This window comes from Rana temporaria, chromosome 4 (assembly GCF_905171775.1).
Source record: "Rana temporaria chromosome 4, aRanTem1.1, whole genome shotgun sequence".
Taxonomy (NCBI): domain Eukaryota; kingdom Metazoa; phylum Chordata; class Amphibia; order Anura; family Ranidae; genus Rana; species Rana temporaria.
The window spans coordinates 456,359,057-456,381,790 of NC_053492.1; the positions used below are offsets into that span (position 1 = coordinate 456,359,057).

Consider the following 22,734-nt stretch of genomic DNA (forward strand, 5'->3'; position numbering starts at 1 on the left):
CTAGGCTTACTCGAGTCAATACGTTTTCCCATTTTTTTTTTGTGGTAAATTAGGTGCCTCTGCTTATATTTGGGTCGGCTTATAGTCCAGTATATACGGTAATTATATAGCATTGACAATTTACATATTATCCATCCCCATTAGACCCTGTCCTCAAGAGCTTATGATCTAAGGTCCATATCTAACCAGTAACATACCTATTTTATTTACATCGTTTTATTTACATAGTAGGTGAGGTTGAAAAAAAAAAGTCATGATAAAAATTGCAGATTGCCGCCATTACTAGTAAAAAATTAATTAGAAAAAAATGCTAAAAATCAATCCCCTATTTTGTAGACGCTATAACTTTTATGCAAACCAATCAATATACGCTTAATGTGATTTTTTTTACCAAAAATATGTAGAAGAATACATAACGGCCTAAACTGAATAAAAATATTTTTTATATATATTTTTGAGGGATATTAATTATAGCAAAAAGTGAAAAATATTGCTTTTTTTTCAAAATTGTCGCTCTTATTTTGTTTATAGCGCAAAAAATAAAAACCGCAGAGGTGATCAAATACCACCAAAAGAAAGCTCTATTTGTGGGGAAAAAAGGACAGGACTTTCGAGGGGTCAGGTAAGTATAACGGGGGCTCGGGGGGGGAAATGTTTTTTCATTTAATGCATAGATTGCATTAAGGTGAAAAAACATTTTTCTTTACAACTCCTTTAAAGTGGAGGTTCACCCTACAACTTAATTTTTAACATTAGATTGAGGCTCATTTTGTGAAGGGGAATCGGGTAGTTTTTTTTAAATCGAAGCAGTACTTACCGTTTTAGAGAGCGATCTTCTCCGCTGCTTCCGGGTATGGGCTGCGGGACTAGGCGTTCCTATTTGATTGACAGGCTTCTGACGGTCGCATACATCGCGTCACAATTTTCCGAAAGTAGCCGAACATTGGTGCGCAGGCGCCGTATAGAGCCGTACCGACGCTCGGCTTCTTTCGGCTACTAGTGACGCGATGTATGCGACCGTCGGAAGCCTGTCAATCAAATAGGAACGTCCAGTCCCGAAGACCATACCCGGAAGCGGCGGAGAAGATTGCTCTCTAGAACGGTAAGTACGGCTTCGATTTAAAAAAAAACTACCCGATTCCCCTAGACAAAACAAGCATCAATCTAAGGTTAGAAAAAAAAATTTGGGTGAACTCCCGCTTTAAGTGTAAACGTTACCTGCTGATCCTGCCTGCTTGTAAGTTGATCACTTCCTGTGCTCTCTGTTTGTGCTGCATTTTTTCTCAATTACATTGTTCCCAGCTATCTCTGAGGACTACATAACCCCACCCTTCTATGTTATAGAAAAGATAGAGAGGAAGCATTTGTTGTCCTGTTCTGTAGTAATGTCTCATGGTGCTTCTTCTCCATAGATGCAGTATGGTGAGTAAGAAATGCCTCCCTATCCCTGGAAGTCTGTTACTGAAGAGAGCAACAGAAAAGAAAAGCCTAAAAAAGGAAAAAATACGACATCTAAAGCCTTGTAAGCTGTAATAGATCATGTTTGTTGTTCAAGGGTTTAGATAAACTGTAAATGGTCTTTACTTGGATACAATACTGGAGATTCATTTTTGAAGTTCTTGCATGTATTTCTCTAAATATGTGGTCCTGACAGGGACACATGAACCTAATCTTCTCTCCACATCCCTTTTATAACTTTATATTGGGGAATAAGACTCGAACATCCGTTTATTTCTATCTCATAGGTAGAGATCAGCCGGGGCAATAGGAATTCACTCAAGTAGAAAATCTATAGATTTAGGGTCATCCCAAAGATTGACTTTATTCTTTGGAGTCAACCTTCAGTTTGTATATAAAGATAGAGATTTATAATACAATTCTCTTCTGGTCCTCGGAGTTATGTTTCTGTTTTTTTTAAGGACGTATCTCTGAATGCATACAAATAAAGAAGAAAAAATCTGTGACTGGATGGATAGAAGAATGACGGCAGAAAAAAAAGACCAAGTGGTCCATCGAGTTTTCTTCTTTAGATCAAGTAATATTGATTTGGTTGATTGAATCCTTTTCTTCATTTACCAATGTGCTCAATATATAGGGGCACAAAAATGACCCCCTACATCTAGAAATAAATATTATTAACGACTTCAGCCCCGGAAGATTTGGCTGCCAAATGACCAGTCCACTTTTTGAGATTCGGCACTGCGTCGCTTTAACCGACAATTGCGTGGTCGTGTGACGTTGTACACAAACAATATCGATGCCCTTTTTTTCCAACAAATTGAGCTTTCTTTTGGTGGTATTTGATCACCTCTGTGATTTTTTTTTTGCGCTATAAACAAAAGAAGAGCAACGGTTTTGAAACAAAAACACAATGGGCCAGATCCACATAGGTAGTACGCCGGCGTATCTACTGATACACCGGCTTACTTTCAAATTACCCGCGTCGTATCTTTCGTTTGAATTCTCAAACCAATATACGACGGCTTCTGGGTTTGATCCGACAGGCGTACGGCTTCGTACGCCTTCGGATCGTAGATGCAATACTTTGGCGCCCGCTGGGTGGAGTTTGCGCCGTTTTCAGCGTCGGGTATGCAAATTAGCGATTTACGACGATCCACAAACGTACGCGTGGCCGTTGCATTTTCTAACATTGTCTGTAGTCGGCTTTTTCCGGTGTATAGTTAAAGCTGGTATTTTGTAGCGTATAGATAGACTTGCCATGTTAAGTATGGCCGTCGTTCCCGCGTCGAAATTAGAATATTTTTTTTTTGCGTAAGTCGTCCGTGAATAGGGATGGACGTAACTCACATCTAAGTTAAAGAAATGACGTCGTTGAGATGTCATTTCGCGCAAAGCATGGCGGGAAACTTCAAAACGGAGCATGCGCAGTTCAATCGGCGCGGGGACGCGCTTCATTTAAATGAATCACGCCCCCTACCCGCCGATTTGAATTCCGCTGCCAGAAATACACTACGTCGCCGTAACTTAAGGCACAAATTCTTTGAGGATTCGAAGATCCGCCAGGTAAGGTACGGCTGCGTAGCATATCTCTGATACGCTGCGCAGATCTAATTCTATGTGGATCTGCCCCAATATCTTTTACTGTTTGCTATATTAAATATCCCATTTTTTTTTAAAAACAGATTTTTTCCTCAGTTTAGGCCGATACGTATTCTTCTACATATTTTTGGTAAAAAAAATCACAATAAGCGTATATTGATTGGTTTGCACAAAAGTTTTAACGTCTACAAAATAGGGGATAGATTTATGGTATTTTTATTATTTTTTTTTTTTACTAGTAATGGCGGCGATCTGCGATTTTTATCGTGACATTATGGCGGACACACCGGACACTTTTGATGCTATTATGGGACCATTGTCATTTACACAGTGATCAGAGCTATAAAAATGCACTGATTACTGTGTAAATGACACTGGCAGGGAAGTGGTTAACCACTAGGAGGCGAGGAAGGGGTTAAGTGTGTCCTAGGGAGTGATTCTAACAGTGGGGGGGGCTGGACTACGAGTGACACGACATTGATCACTGCTTCCGATGACAGGGAGCAGTAGATCTCTGTCCTGTCACATGGCAGAACAGGAAAATGTCCTGTTTACATCGGCATCCCCCTTTTTGCCTCTCTGTGACATAATTGCGGGCACCCGGCGTAAATTGAGTACGCCAGACCTGTGGTCACACTCACGGAGCTGGTGACGGGCACGCGCGTGCCCGCAATGACGACATTTAAAGGGAACGTACAGGTGCCATTCTGCCGATGTAAATAGTCGTGCAACAGTCGGCAAGCGGTTAAAGTCCCATACTGCTTGCTGGTTTCTACTGTTTAATTTTGGGGACGGGACCTTCTAGAGGTTTGATTGTGTTTAAGGCCGCGTACACACGGTCAGGCAAAACCGATGAGAATGGACCGAGGTTCAGTTTCATCGGTCCAAACCGACCGTGTGTATAGCCCATCGGTCTTTTTTCCTTCGATCCAAAATGTTTTCAAACATGCTTCAAAATCGAACCGATGGACCGCTGCCCGATCGGTCCAAACCGATAGTTAGTACAGAAAGCATCGGTTCAAAACCCGCGCATGCTCAGAATCAAGTCGACGCATGCTTGGAAGCATTGAACTTCGTTTTATTCAGCACGTCGTGTGTTTGACGTCACCGCGTTCTGACCCGATCGGTTTTTGGAACGATGGTGTGTACGCACATTAGACCATCAGGCCACTTCAGCGGTGAACCGATGGAAATGGCCCATCGGACCATTCTCATCGGTTTGGAACGACCCGTGTGTACGCATCCTAACACACCAAATTTTTAATCAAAACACAGAAAACATCTTCTCTACTATGGGTTAGGCTTGCCGAGAATTTGGGTTTGGACAATTTTATTTTCTCATTACTTGTCACTACACAGAATTTTTGACCATCTACTCCCAAATACAAAAAGACTGAAATTTATAAAATGTAAAGGTACCAAGCATTTAGGATAATTACTTTTTTTTTTCCTAATGTGTTTTAGATATTTTTCTAAATAATAATAATAGATAATAATTCTAAATGTATAATTTAACCACTTAAGACCCGGACCATTATGCAGGTTAAGGACCTTGCCCCTTTTTGCGATTCGGCACTGCGTCGCTTTAACTGCCAATTGCGCGGTCGTGTGACGTGGCTCCCAAACAAAATTGGTGTCCTTTTTTTCCCACAAATAGAGCTTTCTTTTGGTGGTATTTGATCACCTCTGCGGTTTTAATTTTTTGCACTATTAACAAAAAATAGAGCGACAATTTAGAAAAAAATGCAATATTTTGTACTTTTTGCTATAATAAATATCCCCCAAAAATATATAAAAAAATGTTTATTTTCCTCAGTTTAGGCCGATACGTATTCTTCTACCTATTTTTGGTAAAAAAAATCGGAATAATCGTTTATCGATTGGTTTGCGCATTTTTTTTTAGTGTTTACAAAATAGGGGATAGTTTGATTGCATTTTTATTGATATTTTTTTTTACTGACTAGCGATTTTTTTTCATGACTGCGACATTATGGCGGACACATCGGACAATTTTGACACATTTTTGGGACCATTGTCATTTTCACAGCAAAAAGTGCTATACAAATGCACTGTTTACTGTGAAAATGACAATTGCAGTTTAGGAGTTAACCACTAGGGGGCGCTGAAGGGGTTAAGTGTGACCTCATATGTGTTTCTAACTGCAGGGGGGCGGACGTGTGACGTCAGTGATCTTATTTCCCTATATCAGGGAACACACGATCACTGAGACTGCCACAATAAAGAACGGGGAAGGTTTACACACACCTCTACCCCTTCTTCAGCTCCGGTAACCGATCGCGGGGACACCGGCGGCGATCGGGACCGCCGGTCCCGTGGGCGTGGTCATGGAGCTTCGGATCGGCGGCGCGCTCGTGACACCACGGCTGGGCTTAAAGTTACGTGCCTGTGCCCAGCCGTGCCATTCTGCCGACGTATATCGGCGTGAAGGGGCAGTGGCTAACTAATTCCACATTATTATTTGAAAGCTTTGTCATTTACTTCTGTAAAGCACTAAGGGCCAGATTCACAGAAGAAGTACGCCGGCGTATCTACTGATACACCGGCGTACTTTCAAATTTGCCGCGTCGTATCTTTAGTTTGAATCCTCAAACCAAGATACGACGGCTTCTGGCTTCGATCCGACAGGCGTACGGCTTCGTACGCCTTCGGATCGTAGGTGCAATACTTCGGCGCCCGCTGGGTGGAGTTTGCGTCGTTTTCCGCATCGGGTATGCTAATTAGCTTTTTCCGGCGATTCACGAAGGTACATGCGGCCGTCGCATTCTCTTACGTCGTCGCTAGTCAGCTTTCCCAGGCATATAGTTAAAGCTGCTATTTCGTGGTGTATAGATAGACCTGCCATGTTAAAGTATGGCCGTCGTTCCCGCATCAAATTTTGAATTATTTTTTTTGCGTAAGTCGTCCGTGAATAGGAAAGGACGTAACTCACATCGCCGTTCAAAAAATGACGTCGGTGCGACGTCATTTCGCGCAAAGCACGGCGGGAAATTTAAAAACGGAGCATGCGCAGTACGTTCGGCGTGGGAACGCGCCTAATTTAGATTATCCACGCCCCCTACCCGGATCATTTGAATTAGGCGGGCTTGCGCCGGAGGGATTTACTCTACGCCGCCGCAACTTTACAGGCAAGTGCTTTGTGAATCAAGCACTTGCCCGCAAAACTTGCGCTGGCTTAACTTAAATGCGATACGTTACGCGGCCGCAGATGTACCTGAATCTGGCCCAAAATACCTCTAAGTCACTGCATATTCTTAATAATACGTGTGATTGATGTTAACTACATTACATACATTTTGCAGGGAGTTATCCCCATCAACTGAAGCTTAAATATCTCATGGAAAGGCCTGAAGAAATTGGTTAAATGATAGGATAACAAGTGAATTAAAAAAAGCATTAAAAAAAAAGAAAGAAAAAGAAGGGTAGTGATAGAGATCAGTATCATGAGGGAAAGAGAATGAGAAGTTTGATGGAATTGAATCAAATTCCAAAGCAGTGCCCATTTGATCCAAGAAAAAGTCATTATTGAATTTAGCGAATGGAGTTTGCAGTTTGAAGAAAATTGACGAGTGAAGTTCTAATCTAGCACAAGATCCAATTAATGTGTGCTCCTGTACTAGGTGGCAATATGTTCCCCTCCGTCTAATCTTCATTAGATGGGAAAGTGGAACAAACATAATGTTAAAATCAAAGCTTTTGGTTCTTGTAAGGGTTCGGTAAAAAATAAAATAAAGGAAAAATCAATTGTAAATCATGCAAGTGGTGGATTTTCCAATTTATTTCTGTTATTTAATCATATTGATTGGTAATATTGGTCATTGAACCATGAAACTCGGAGGAAGCAAACGCGTGAACCTGGGAAGAATATATAATTTATTAAATGTCAGTGGGAAATAAATCTTTAAACCGCTCATTGGAGTCACTACCTTTTTTATCGATGGTGTGAATTTTGATCATGGCAAGCTAAATAAATAATTGTCTTGGGAAATCCCTGTTGATGAAAAAAGTACATAAGGGATATAATCTGCTGTTTCTCCCTATGTTTAAGGGGAAAATAAATATAATTTTTTAAAATATTTTAAGTTATTAACCACTTAACCATATTGCTGCCCAAAGACCAGAGCACTTTTTGCGATTCGGCACTGCGTCGCTTTAACTGACAATTGCACGGTCGTTGCGACGTGGCTCCCAGACAAAATTGGCGTCCTTTTTTTCTCACAAATAGAGATTTCTTTTGGTGGTATTTGATCACCTCTGCGGTTTTTAGTTTTTGCGCTATAAACAAAAATAGAGCGACAATTTTGAAAAAAATATATATTTTTTACTGTAATAAATATCCCCCAAAAATATATAAAAAAAACGTTTTTTTTCCTTAGTTTAGTCCGATACTTATTCTTCTACATATTTTTCGTAAAAAAAATCTCAGTAAGCGTTTATTGATTGTTTTGCGCAAAAGTTATAGCATTTACAAAATAGGGGGTATTTTTATGGCATTTTTATTAATATTTTTTTTTACTAGTAATGGCGGCGATCAGTGATTTTTTTAGTACTGCGACATTATGGCGGACACTACGGACACTTTTGACACATTTTTGGGACCATTGGCATTTTTATAGCGATCAGTGCTATAAAAATGCATTGGATTACTATAAAAATGCCACTGGCAGTGAAGGGGTTAACACTAGGGGCGGGGAAGGGGTTAAGTATGTCCCTGGGTGTGTTCTAACTGAAGGGGGGGTGGCCTCACTAGGGGAAATCACTGATCTTCTGTTCATACATTGTATAACCAGAGGATCAGCATTTCCCCCCCCTGACAGGACCGAGAGCTGTGTGTTTACACACACAGCTCCCGGTCCCCGCTCTGTAACGAGCGCGCCCCTAGTGGCCTGCGAGAGAGCCGACGTAGAGCTACGGGCTCTCGCGCAGGAGAGCCAACCTGCCGCCATAAAACCTTGTCTTCTGGGGTCCCTCGGTGGCTGTCTCAGCTCCTCCCCGTATCAGATAACCCCCTCTGGGAAGCGTTTCCCAAGGGGGTTACCTTGTGGGCGCACTCTTGAGTCCAGCATTTGCATCCATAGACATGCCCCCGGCACCCACATCATTGGATTTGATTGACAGCAACGGGAGCCAAGGGCTGTGCTGCTATGAATCTATCCAATAAAGAGCAGAGAATTCCGGGGCCAAGAAGAGCCAAGAAGCCAGACGCGGGACTTTCGAGGGCTCAAGTAAGTAAACCGGGGGGGCTGGGGGGCCAGTAAGTATCCAATGTTTTTTCACCTCAATGCATAGGATGCATTAAGGTGAAAAAACAGGACCACTTTAAGCACATAACATATTTAGCCAACTACCTAATTTGATTCACTTTATTTTAGCTCAACATAAGACAAAACTTGAAGAACTATTAACATATTTCCTTTTTAAAGGAAACCTTACGTTTATTTCTACAACAATTAAACTCATTTTGGACGCAAGACAGTATCGGGTATTACTGGCATTTTATGCATTAAAGGAAGACATTTCAATTTGCTCAAGCAAACAGGAAGGAGGACAGTGCTGTAACCATCATTAGTTATTGTTCTAATTACCCCGACCTGAAAGATGAAACCGGGTTGGCTGCTATAAGGGTATTGCACACCATTGCTCTTTTCCTTACTTCAATTAATAAAGGCTGTTCTGTTGGTTACAGCTGGATAAGGTTTCCTCATGTATACTGCAAATAAGTCACTCTATCTCTGGGGCACAGACTCAGTCGATTGAACGGACTTATGTAAATGGCGTACCCACAAGTCTGTGCTACAGGAATGGATTGGATTATTTGCAGGATGAATGTGTGAATTGAGACATCTTACCAATGTAGTCCATCTACAGACAGCAAGCACAATTCACTGAAGCATATTCACACCTCTTTGTTACGGGAGCCTCACTGCTAGTAATTCTGAGGAGATCTGATAATCCACCCTAAGAACAGCAAACTGTTAGATTTCTAAGACATTGCACTACACTGCAGATACTAAGGATCAGTGTAATTACGATAACCCGACATTATCTTAGGTTCATACGTAATGCATGGTGGGACTGCTCCTACATGTATTGAGGTCTACACAAAAACACATATTCTAAATCTAGCGTGACCAAATCATACATATATCTAACTGAGGGTTGTTTTTTAACCACTTGTTTACCACTGTGTATATATATATACAGTGGGTACGGAAAGTATTCAGACCCTTAAATTTTTCACTCTTTGTTATATTGCAGCCATTTGCTAAAATCATTTAAGTTCATTTTCTTCCTCATTAATGTCCACACAGCACCCCATATTGGCAGAAAAACACAGAATTGTTGACATTTTTGCAGATTTATTAAAAAAGAAAAACTGAAATATCACATGGTCCTAAGTATTCAGACCCTTTGCTCAGTATTTAGTAGAAGCCCCTTTTGATCTAATACAGCCATGAGTCTATTTGAGAAAGATGCAACACGTTTTTCACACCTGGATTTGGGGATTCTCTGCCATTCCTCCTTGCAGATCCTCTCCAGTTTTGTCAGGTTGGATGGTAAATGTTGGTGGACAGACATTTTTAGGTCTCTCCAGAGATGCTCAATTGGGTTTAAGTGAGGGCTCTGGCTAGGCCATTCAAGAACAGTCACGGAGTTGTTGTGAAGCCACTCCTTCGTTATTTTAGCTGTGTGCTTAGGGTCATTGTCTTGTTGGAAGGTAAACCTTTGGCCCAGTCTGAGGTCCTGAGCATTCTGGAGAAGGTTTTCGTCCAGGATATCCCTGTACTTGGCCGCATTCATCTTTCCCTTGATTGCAACCAGTTGTCCTATCCCTGCAGCTGAAAAACACCCCCACAGCATGATGCTGCCACTGGCCTGGCTTGCAGTCTCTGCACTAATTTATCGCAAAGGCATTTATTTGGATTGAGGACTCTTATTGGGTTGAGGACTCTGTGCAGGCCAGTCAAGTTCCTCCACCCCAAACTTGCCCATCCATGTTTTTATGGACCTTGCTTTAAGCAGGGACCTTGCTTTGTGGAGGGGGATTATGGTGTGGGGTTGTTTTTCAGGGGTTGGGCTTGACCGCTTAGTTCAAGTGAAGGGAACTCTTAAGGCCTTAGCATACCAAGACAGTTTTGACAATTTCATGCTCCATAAAGACACGGATTAAGGGAGTTTGGGGTGGAGAAACTTGACAGTCCTGAACTCAACTTGATGGAACACCTTTGCGATGAATTAGAGGAGAAAATGCGAACCAGGCCTTTTCATCCACATCAGTGCATGGCCTCACAAATGCGCTTCTGGAAGAATGATCAAACATTCCAATAGACACACTCCTAAACCTTGTGGACAGCCTTCCCAGAAGAGTTGAAGCTGTTATAGCTGCAAAGGGTGGGCCAACTCAATATTGAACCTTACGGACTAAGACTGAAATGCCAATAAAGTTCATGTGCGTGTAAAGGCAGGCGTCCCATAGGGGGCCTGTTAGCCTCCTTGTGATCACAATAAAGAAAGTTAAATGAAAAACAAAGTAACAAGTGTGGGTACTTGCATGAAAATGTATCCTGTTCTCTTTGTACTGCTTCCTTTGTGTGAAATCCCTGGTGTACCTGCCAGTCCCCCTGCTTTTTTATTTCAAAATGACCACACTAGGTATAGAAGCAAATCCTTTCCAGTGTGGTCAGTTCTCTAGCTATGATGGGAACTCAGTCTGCTCTCCTCCAATGCTCATTCCAAATGATTTTGTTGGCTCATGCCTACTTCAGCAGTTGCAACTGTAGCACCCTCCTAGTTAGGCTGTTAGCTAGTTCTACTGTAATCAGTTGAGCAGCTTTTGATTATTTTGTGCTGTTCTGTGTCTCACTGCTTGCAGGATTGACTGCTTCCCTCTGTCTTCTGGAGGGTTCTGGAATGTAGCGGACCTGGAGAGTCAAATAGGCATCCTGAATATTGGGAGAGTATTGGGAGAGTGCATAAATAGTTTAAGGCCTGGGGCAGAGATGTTCTTGTCCAGGAGGATAAGATCCCAGCTTCTGGGCAGTCCACCTGTACTTCTGCATTTGCTCATTGATGTCCCAGATGTGCTATCTGGGGGTTATTTTACTGAATTCTGCTGGAGCTGATTTAGGGATTTCTTCTTGGGAATCTGATCTGGAATGTTCATAAGAGTCTGGCATTTGTGTGTACAGACCGGTAAGCGAGATCCCAGTGACCATGTTCTGCTACTATCCTTCTTGCATCAGAGCCAGCCTGTGCTTAAAAGTGGTCATTTCTAGTGGTGCCCCTGTATAGTTCAGTCTATCATTTGCTACTGTAAGGATTGTCTATTAGCCTTGCTGTAAAAAATAAATAATTATATGACTGCTCAAACAGTTGCAGAAAAATTGGTCTTTGGGTGTTGGTGATTCCTTCACACTGTAATCCTATAAAGGTACTCTTGATAGCAAGAATTGGCCTTGCTGTAAAAAATTTAATAATTATACGCTTGATCAAACAGTTGCAGAAAAAATGGTCTTTGGGTGTTGGTGGTGCCTTCAAACCATAACCCTACAGAGGTACTCTTGAGAGCAAGAATTGGCCTTGCTGTAAAAAATAGAAATTTGATGCCCTGGTCAAACAGTTGCGTAAAAATTGGTCTTTGGGTGTTAGTGGTGCCTTCACACCGTGACCCTATATAGGTACTTTTGATGAAAGAAAGAATTGGCTTTGCTGTAAAAAAATTTAAATTTAATTCCCAGTTAAACAGTTACAGAAAAAATGGTCTGCGGGTGTTGGTGGTGCCTTAACACCGTAAAACGAAATAGGTACTCTAAATGGAAGCAAGAATTGGCCTTTTTTTCAAAAAATTTAATTTTATGCCCAGTCAAACAGTTGCAGAAAAATTAGTCTTTGGGTGTTGGTGGTGCCTTAACACCATAACCCTATAGAGATACTCTTGATGAAAGCAAGGATTTGCCTTGCCATAAAAAATAGAAATTTGATGCCCGGGTCACACAGTTGTGGAAAAATTGGTCTTTGGGTGTTGATGGTGCCTTCACACCTTAACCCTATAGAGATACTCTAGATGAAAGCAAGAATTGGCCTTGCTGTAAAAAAATAATAATTTGATGCCTGGGTCAAAAAGTAAAACAAAAATGTTCTTTGGGTGTTGGTGGTGCTTTCACACCGCAACCCTATAGAGGTTCTGTGCTAGAAAGCTTAAGAAGGAGACAAGTGTCCTAAAAATTACTACTTAACGTTGCTGTAATATCCCATAGTTATCCCACACCCATCCAAGTTCAAGTTTAATGAAGCATCAGAAAACGTATACCCCTAGATTGTTAACCAAGCCAGAAGAGTGACTGCGACTGCTTGCCTGTCTACTAGTACACTAACTGGGGAAAAAAATTGGGACCAAATCAGCAGGTGAGTGAGTACTACACAACAATTTATACTCCATGGACTAATTTCACACATAACAGTGTAAAACTACACATACTCATTTACATTCCTCTTACTGTATTACTGTGTTTAGTTTGCCGGCGCTAAGCACTCTCAGGAGCTGGGAAACAGTATTTGAGATCAGGAACTCTTATAATGGCTTATGTTCTTTGTCTTAAGCAACTCATGACCATTTTTGGCTATGATCGTTATCTTTATTGCATTCATTTTAACCATCCCCACATGTGAATTTTCTCGGCTAGAGAGGAGTCTATCTAGTATATGTTTATAGCTCATGTAGGACTGTAAAAGCTACAAATAGAGATCACACACAGAAAGAGCAGATACAGTAGATCATTACAGAGCTGCAAGGAATCTTGCTACTTTTCCCTATGTTTATATTTTTGTTTAAAGATAGAACATCCAATGGATTTTGTTACTCTGCAATTTTATGCAATTTTAAAACATGTAATAGTCTTTTCATCAAAAATAAAAACAAAGCCTCAGACAAATGAAACACAAATTTATTTATAAAAAAATAAAAAATAAAATAACAAATGATATGGCAATGATAAAAAATAAATAAAAAAACAACATAAAATCAAATTTTTTTATGAACACTGTTATGATTTTACGAAAATATAAAGAAAAAAAAATCCAAACTATCCTAATTTACTGTAGTATATGACAGTAAAAAAATAAAATAAAATTAAAATATCAATATGATCTTGTGCAATTACTTGTATAGTTGTTTGTTGGTTCTAAATTATGTTAAATCATGTATATAAAAAAATATCAGTTACCTTTACATAGAACAAAATATTTTATCAAATACAAATAGGTAAAAAATACGTAAGAAAAATAAACATGAGATGTTTTAACGTAAACACGGAAAATGAAACAGATGATGTTTTACCAGTGAGAAAACTATTGTCTATATAACTACTTTGATTAAAACTTCCTGTACCTTCACATCCTCTTTCTATTTGTCCATTACACAAAAGAGCATCTGAGATCAAGTCTGGAAGACGTCCATTCAGATCAACAGAAGCAAGGCAGCCTTGGAATCCTTCCTTGGCGTGTACAAGCTTTGGCAGTGTTTTGTACATTTCTTTGGCAACACCTCCGATGAATAGGTCACCTTGCAGAAAGAAAAGACAAAGAGTTTGTAGCAATAACAAATGTATGATAAATTAGTTCTAAATCTGTTAAGAATAATGGCACTTCAAAAGTTTTTAGCATTTCAAAAGTATATGACATTTAGCACAACGTACACAACATAAATACAATATTTATATCAGTGTTCCTGATTTATTTTTTATTTTTTTACCATCTCATCTCTTATTCCTATTCACTTAAAGTGGAACTAAACTGTATCTGAGCATCACAAACATCATTATTATTTATTACATTTTTAACGTTCAAAGCAAACTTGCTTATCCATCCATGTCTCCATGCTTGATTTTGTTTAGAAATCCCTTTAAAAAACCCCACCCCTAGCATTTCTAGCCACAGCCATCTTGAGTAAGGGCAGATGATTCATGTAGCATTTACTTCCTGTAACCCATCGGCCCTTAACTCAGGCATGCAGACAGGAGGGTGTGCTTAGATGAGGAGTTTTACATCCCAGGAGTCTTCATGGTCCTCACCTCCTCCAGGTAAAAATAAAAATAAAATGCCCATGAAGACTCCTGGGATGTATGACATAATTTTGACCTAAGACAGAAACTAGGAAGCAACTGAAAACATGTAAAAACAAAAAACAAAGTTAAAGCAGAGTTCCACCCAAAAATGGAACTTCCGCTTTAATGGAAGGTGACCCCCTGACATGCCACATTTGGCATGTAATTTTTTTTTGGGGGGGGTTTCAACTCCCTCTTCCTCCCTTGGCACCGCGGTCACCTCTCTCCCCTCCCTCTTGGCAATCATCTGGGACACGTCACAGGTCCCATATGATTGCCCGGCCAATCGCGGTACGCAGCTTGACACCCACAGCTGGGCACCCACAGTAGTGGAGCCGGCGCCGCACAGAGGAGGGGGAGACAAGCGGGGCTTCATTCCCCTGTATTGCTGGACCCTGGGACAGATAAGTGACTGATTATTAAAAGTCAGCAGCTGCAGTATTTGCAGCTGCTGACTTTTAATATTTTAATTTTATTAGGAACTCCACTTTAAACAAACATTATATAATATACCTTCCTATCTATTAGCAGCATAAAAATGAAACATAGGTAATGTTTATTGAGAGAGTTTAGCTCCACATCAGATCCACCCCACCCCACATACACACAAAGACACCCCAATACAGTAGAATCAGAAGTCAAATGTAATACAATACCTAGTATATCTTGAGATTTTTAAGAAAAGTACCGGTATACCAAAGGGTCTGTGCACCAAAAAAGGATATTTTTATTTCTGGTAGATACTGGCGATATAAAAGTGAGTTGTTTTTTAAAGACTCAATTGGGTAGATTCCTGCACTCGTGGCAAATAAAAACCTCTATGGTTGTCTGAAACTAGAGCACGCAAAATCTGGTGCAGCTGTGTATAGTAGCCAATCAGTTTCTAACTTCAGCTTGTTCAATTAAGCTTTCATAAATGCAAAAAAAAAAAATGGAAGCTGATTGGTTTCTATGCAGAGCTGCACCAGATTTTGAACTCTCCGGTTTTAGTAAATAAACTTCTCCCTATTTTAAAGAATGGAACAGGAAATGTTGGAACATACATATCTGGGTGAGAACATCCAAAACTCTCAGGTCAACAAGAACGAAGTCCAGATTTATAGCTGAAGAATCTCACTTATCTTGTATCTCAGACATATAAGAAACCAGGGTCTACTTCTTTTTACCAGGAATCACCTCTAACCAAAGTATCGCTTTTGTGTCTATTGACTCTTAAAAAAAAGGAAAACACAAATTTGGCCTTATTATATTCCCATTTGTTTATCTTCCATCACATGTAAATTAATAGAAAAAGAAAAAAACTCGAAAAATTGTTGGTTACAAGGAGGAAATAAACAAGCAATGACTATTTTCCGATATATGTCCAAAAGCCAGAGGTCAAGATGAGATCAATGTAGTCATGAGCACAGCAAGATTGTGATAAATGTACTTCTACCTGCTGAAACACACATTGCGAAAGACAAGATACCTTTTAGAAAAGATCCAGTAGCAAAGCTTTTAACACACCTAATCAAACAAGGGGTCAAGCAGAAATTCTGTGAGTCACCAAACGTCAAGGATAAAAAGTTGTCTTTTTCGGACTCTTAGGCCGGGTACTCACGACCAAACATGTATGGTGAAAGCGGTCCGTCGGACCGTTTTCACCATACATGTCTGCCAGAGGGCTTCTGTACGATGGTTGTACACACCATCGTACAGAAGTCCGCGCGTAAACAATACGCGGGCGTGTCCGCGGTGTCGCCGCGTCGATGACGCGGTGTCGCCGCGACAATGACGCGGCGACGTGGGCGGCCCGCCTTTAAAATGCTTCCACGCATGCGTCGAAGTCATTCGACGCATGCGAGGGACGGCGGGCGCCTGGACATGTACGGTAGGTCTGTACTGACGACCGTACATGTCCGAGCGGGCAGAATTCCAGCGGACTGTTTTAAAACTAGTCCAGGAATATTTGTCTGCTGGGAAAAGGCCCGGCGGGCAAATGTTTGCTGGAATTCGGCCCGCTCGCGCCCACACACGACCAAACATGTCTGCTGAAACTGGCCTGCGGACCAGTTTCAGCAGACATGTTTGGTCGTGAGTATGGGGCCTAAGGAGCTGACTATTGAGTGTAAACAAGGGAGTTCTACTTTTTTCCTCAGTTCTTTGTAAGGAAAAGAACATTGTTTTTTAAACTAAGAATTAAAGTAAATTATTGGTAAAAGAGATCTACGAGTGCTGCTGGATACAGTACATGTCTCTGACAACCATAAAGTAAATTAGTAACTGGTGCCACAACTAAATGTGCCAGGATAGTGGAATTGACAAAGAAAATAAATAACTGGAGCAACCAAAAACACGGGTTTATCTACACCTATACTGGTTGGATTATTGCATGTAATGCCTCGTACACACGGGCAAACATGTATGATGAAAACGGTCCGCCGGACCGTTTTCAGCGGACATGCCCGCCCAGAGATTTCTGTATGATGGCTGTACAGAAATCCGCGCGTACACGATACGCGGTGACGAGGCCGCACCGACGCCGCGACGATGACGCGGCGACGTGCGCGGCCCTGGAAGTTCTAAGCTCAGAATTCCTAAGCCCTGCTGAAGGGGGAATGTGGTTGGCCCCAAAACACACTGGATTTTTTCTGCTATGGATCAATTTTATCATTAAAAACCTTGGACTCTTGGGGCCAGATCCTCAAAAGAGATACGGCGGAGTAACTGCTGTTACTCCGTCGTATCCCTGGTCCTAACTATGGAACTGATCCACAGACTCAGTTTCCCATAGTTAGGACGAAGATCCGACATGTGTAATTGAATTACACTGTCGGATCTTAAGGATGCAATTCTAGGCCGGCCGCTAGGTGGCGAGGCCATTGCGGCCGGCGTAGAATATGCAAATGACCAGTTACGGCGATCCACGAACGCTCCGACGGGCCCGTCGCTCTAAATCTACGTCATTTACGTCGAGTTCCGCCGCGTAAAACTAGGGCTAAGCCCTAGTTGTCTTAAGCCATGTTAAGTATGGCCGTCGTTCCCGCGTCGAATTTTAAATTCTACGTCGTTTGCGTAAGACGTCCGAGAATGGCGCTGGACACCATTTACGTTAACGTCTAAGCAAATGACGTCGGAGCGACGTCAGTTAGCGCAATGCACGTCGGGTAATTACCCGACGGAGCATGCGCAGTACGTCCGGTGCGGGAGCGCGCCTAATTTAAATGGGACTCGCCCATTTGAATAGGAACGCCTTGCGCCGGACGGATTTAAGTTACAGCGCCGCAAAATTCCAGGTAAGTGCTTTGTGGATCGGCACCTAACTTGGGAATTTTGCGGCGAAGTAACTTAAATCCGAAAAGTTACGTTGCGCCGCGGCTTTGTGGATAACCCCCTTGGATTTTTGTTTAGTGCTCTCATTGAATTGTATATATAATATACACAATGGTCCACCGAAACATTAAAGTGACAAACGCTGAATTCCGGGAGTCCTACAAATAGATAAAATCAATGTCATGAATGCATATGAATCAATAATTAAATAAATAATATGCAAATTAATTAAGTGTCTAAGGCCGCGTACACACGACCGGTCCATCCGATGAGAATGGTCCGACGGACCATTTTCATCGGTTCGCCGCTGAAGCAGACTGATGGTCTGATGTGCGTACACACCATCAGTTCAAAAACCGATCGGGTCAGAACGCGGTGACGTAAAACACACGACGTGCTGAAAAAAACGAAGTTCAATGCTTCCAAGCATGCGTCGACTTGATTCTGAGCATGCGCGGGTTTTGAACCGATGCTTTTGTGTACTAACCATCAGTTTGGACCGATGGTCAGCCATCCATCGGTTCGATTTTAAAGCAAGTTCTCTAATTTCCTGAAGGACCGATGAAACTGGACTTCAGGCCGTTTTCATCGGTTTGGACCGACTGTGTGTACGCGGCCTTAGGTGCATCAAATGAGTCTTTTCAAATAAATCAATCTCCAAAGAGTGCTTCTCTTAAGTGGAAATAATCTACACAGTGAGCCATCACATTGGATTTTCTCTTGGTCAGTGTATACCGGGGGTCTCAGACTGGCGGCCCTCCAGCTGTTGCAAAACTACAAGTCCCATCATGCCTCTGCCTCTGGGAGTCATGATTGTAACTGTCAGCCTTGCAATGCCTCATGGGACTTGTAGTTTCGCAACAGCTGGAGACCCCTGGTGTATACAGATTGAACTCTTGGTCAGTGTACAGGGATTCTCAACTCACTGTATCTTCACTAAGCCCCCTTTAAAAAAAACAATTATATATATATATATATATATATATATATATATATATATATATATATATATATATATATATTCATAATTGTTTCAGAGACGCCTTAAATATCCGTTACATATCAAACCAAATCCTGTGAAGGAACCGTTAAGGAAGGGTCATGCATGATCATTAGTCATAGAACCCCATGGGTTATCAAGACGCTGGCTTGTAATCTTTGGGACCTTCCTTAGTAAAAGGAACCTTCCAAAGAGTCAGCAGAGTGTAAAATGTAACATTCAAGACCTCTCAAAACTTGCAACCTTTACTGTCAATAAATGCCAAACAAGGGTCAGCACCCCACAAGAAAAAAAAAAGAGCTCCCTCTATAAATTCTGTCTCTAGGCTTGTTTTTTTTCCTTCTTCCTTATTCACATACTTGCCAATGATACACTTTTATGAAAATTATATTTTACATTTTTTAGTGTAAGCAGAATTTCTGGATTCTAGGACTGTTTTCATGTTTAAGAGACAAATATGCTGTGAAAGTCGTAAAAAAATATATCAAACTGAGAAGAATATAAATATCTAGTGATTTTGTGAAGGCTAGAAAAAAAAAATTCAGAGTAAGCGGCTGTAAAGAGACATCTTAGTCGAGCATCAGCTGATGCAGCAGGTTTCAAATCACCAAAACTTTATTATATGCTTGAGCAGTCAGCGCTTGAATAAACAGTGCATGCCTATTTAGGGAAGATCTCGGCTGACCTTCATCCACTGAGCTTGATACATTTAGTTATCCTTACACTTGGAAAATGGTCTCAAGGTCCGTGATAATAAACAACGTAGGTTTATTATCTGTGTACCGCAACAAGATTCACAGCTGGTGACCAGAACTATTAAATCTACAACACTTCATGTTCTATACATATTAATGGTCAGCATGGATAACTAAAAGGCATCTTGCCATTTAACTTTTTTTTTGTTGTTTAAATAATTTATATATATATATATATATATATAAATATATATATATATATATATATTTTTTTTTTTTTACATACATGTGTATTTTGAGAAACTCTGAACCACATTTTAGTGATTTTTTTTTTTTTATACTATAGGCATCCCAAGGTTCTCTAGTATTTACTGTATCTATCGGCATATAACACGCACAGGCGTATAACACGCACCTTCATTTTAAGAGGGAAGTTTCAGGAAAGAAAAACGTATATTTTAATTAAAGAAATTTGAAGCAAAATAAGGGTCAGTGCCCATCAATGCAGCCTGATCAATGCCCATCTGCAGTCTCAAAATTGCCCATCAATGCAGCTTGATCAATGCCCATCCACAGCCTCACAATTGTCCATCAATGCAGCTTGATCAATGCCCATCCACAGCCTCACAATTTCCCATCAATGCAGTTTGATCAATGCTCATCCACAGCCTCACAATTTCCCATCAATGCAGTTTGATCAATGCTCATCTGCAGCCTCACCATTGCCCATCAATGCATCCTAATTAATGCCCATCTGTAGCCTCACAATTGCCCATCAATGCTGTCTTATCAATGCCCATCTCAGGGAGGAGGGCAGGATGAGTGCCGTCAGATTACATACAGCAAGAATCTCCTGTTTACTCGGTGGCCTCTTTAATACAAAGTCCCGCCTCCTGGACTGGCTTCTATGATAGACAGAACACTGGTCCAATGCCAGCCCAGGAGACGGGACTTCCTATTACAGAGGCTGTTGAGTAAACAGGAGATTCTCGCTGTATGTAATCTGACAGCACTCGTCCCGCCCCCCTCCCCGTTCTCTCCGAGGCAGCCCAAATTGCAGTATCGCCATATAACACTCATGCGATATTTGCAACCGATTTGCAGGGTAAAAAAAAAAGTGTTATACGCCAATAAATACAGTATATATCCGCCATCATAACAGGTACTCCTGGGCAGAAACAAATAGATCACAACATTGCTAACACTCTCAGTAGCTAAAGTACCACCAGGGGTCGGCTCCAAGATCAGTTGCTATAGCAGCAGCAGAACTACCACCAACCAGCAGGAGTTACACAAGCAGTCACCCTGATGAGAGATCCACCTGAGATGTGGGGTCTAAGTACTAATCAGTGTTCACCAGAGCACCTAATGGTGGAGATGGGCTTTGCTGCGTCTAAGTACCAGATAGCGGTCCTCAGGATCGCCCCACCTGGAGGTGAGCAAGTCAGGGTCCAGTAGCAGATGAACAGGTAGGGATCAAACAGAAGCCTAGTCAGTAAACAAGCCAAAGATTGATAATGAGTTGCAGGTAGTCGAGGAACAAGGGTTGATAATGTGTGGTAGCAAAATATGGACAACAGCAGGGAAGACAGGATCGCGATATTGGCTGGAGAGAGCACAAACATCTGGCAAACAGGTAGTGCAGAGACATGGCTTAAATCAAGTTCATGGGAGGGGCAAAGAGGGAGGTTCTAAACAAACAAGGTTTAAGATAGGATCAGTTAAGGAATTGTCCAGGGAACTGTCATTTATTGCAGGTAGCTCAGCATGAAGAGACACAGCAGAGGTTCTGGGTTCAAATAAAGGCCTGACCCAGGAATAAAGAACCTATCAGTAAATAATAGGTTTTTGAAGTGTTTAATGGCAGCTTTTTAACCTTCCATAATTCAGATTTTATTCACTTGTCAATGTGTTTTCTTTCTAACACAACCACAGATTCCGGCATCCTAGCTCTCTTCTCACATTTATGGGTCTAATTACTGTCTGCACTGGCCAGTTCCTCTTCCCCTCCCTTGGACCTAATGAAGGGGTCAGAAACGTTGCTTTTATTTTTTGATACTATGTGATTAAAGTTTTGGACCCAATTTTGGAGATCCTGGTGAGCCAATCACAGCAGTCACGTGACGTGGACATAAGCCACCCCCCCCCCCGCCTTCCGGCATAGCAAACCACTTAAAGGGCCAGTGGCAACAGGCACCAAGGGGTTACATTTCAACCCTTCTTATATTACACTACAAGTCAAGGAGACTATGTTGATCCTCTGGGGTGTAGCAGCCACCTTCCTAGGAACCAGATCATTTACACCAACATTAATACCCTAAAATAACAACAGTAAAATAAACCAATGGCTCCAGCACTATCTTTCTACTTTCCTCAACTAAAAAAAAAAAAGTTAAGGAATTAAAGTTTAGGGGCATGTAATTCCCGCAGTTTTCAAAGGCAAGCTCTTTCAAATTATTTTTTTATCATCCCTTTTTACATTTTCCGAAAACCACAAAGCCATTTCCCCTTAATCTTCTATGACATTTTCCAAAATCATAGTATTCAACCTTTCCTTCCATTGCTTCTTTTGTATAAGAACTTTACGGATGTCTTTGCATTGACCCATGTAACTATTGGCCACACTCTGTTTTAAAAAATCTTTAACTCCTATTGAATTTGTATTTATTTTAGGAATTAAGGACCTTTGTAATCCAATAATAGTAATACTGTGGTTTGCTAAGTGCTGTTAAACAAGTGCAATTTATTATTTTTAAAGAACCAGAAAAAAACAAGTTTTATAGGATGTGTGTCCTGTTTTTGTTGTCTTTTTGATTATTAACCTACAATCTTCTGTAAAGTTTTCTTTGGACAAACTATATTATCCAAATTGAACAATTTAGTGGTCGAGATTTGAAGATATCATTGGATTATGAAGCGGAATTTCACCCAAAAGGGGAAGTTCTGCTTGTTTGCATCCACCACTGCCACATTTGGCACTTTTTGGGGGAGTGGATACCTGGATTTGGCAGGTACCCACTTCTGGTCAGATGCGCCGTGGCGATCTTATCCAGAAGTCCTTCGTCTGAAGCCTTCTGGGACACATCACAGGTCGCAGAAGACTGCCGGACCATTCACAAAGCGCAGCGTGCTTCGCACATGCACAATAGGAGACCAGATGGCTTCCCTGCCAGTTTCCTTTTCTTAAAGTGGTTGTAAATGCACAAGGTTTTTTACCTTCATACAATGCATGATGGTAAAAAGCCTTGGCTCTCTGGGGACTCGCGCTCCTGTTTAGATTTTGGAAGCAGCAGGAGCCATTGTTTCCGCTGCTGTCAATCACAGCTACTGAGGCAAGCAGGAGATGGAGGGGGCTTGGCTGAGCCATGGCTCCATGTGTGAATGGACACACAGAGCCATGGCTCTGGAGTGTGGCCTGTTTGGGTGTCCCCACAGCAAGCTGCTTGCTGTGGGGGCACCTGGCAGGATGGAAGGGGCAGGAGAGCCAATGTGGGATCTGCCAAGAAGAGGATCCAGGCTGCTCTGTGCAAAAACCACTGCACAGAGC

The 22,734-nt window shown here is 41.4% G+C and overlaps 1 protein-coding gene across 20 annotated transcripts in view; it reads right to left on the reverse strand.

The window, feature by feature from the left end:
* NRXN1 (neurexin 1) overlaps positions 1-22,734 on the reverse strand; it is a 1,744,826-nt gene that overhangs the window by 713,561 nt on the left and 1,008,531 nt on the right. For all 20 annotated transcript variants that reach the window (XM_040351628.1, XM_040351620.1, XM_040351619.1 and 17 more), the window contains one exon: positions 13,466-13,639. In XM_040351628.1, the coding sequence (XP_040207562.1) occupies positions 13,466-13,639 (174 nt within the window). The remainder of the gene's footprint in view (positions 1-13,465; positions 13,640-22,734) is intronic.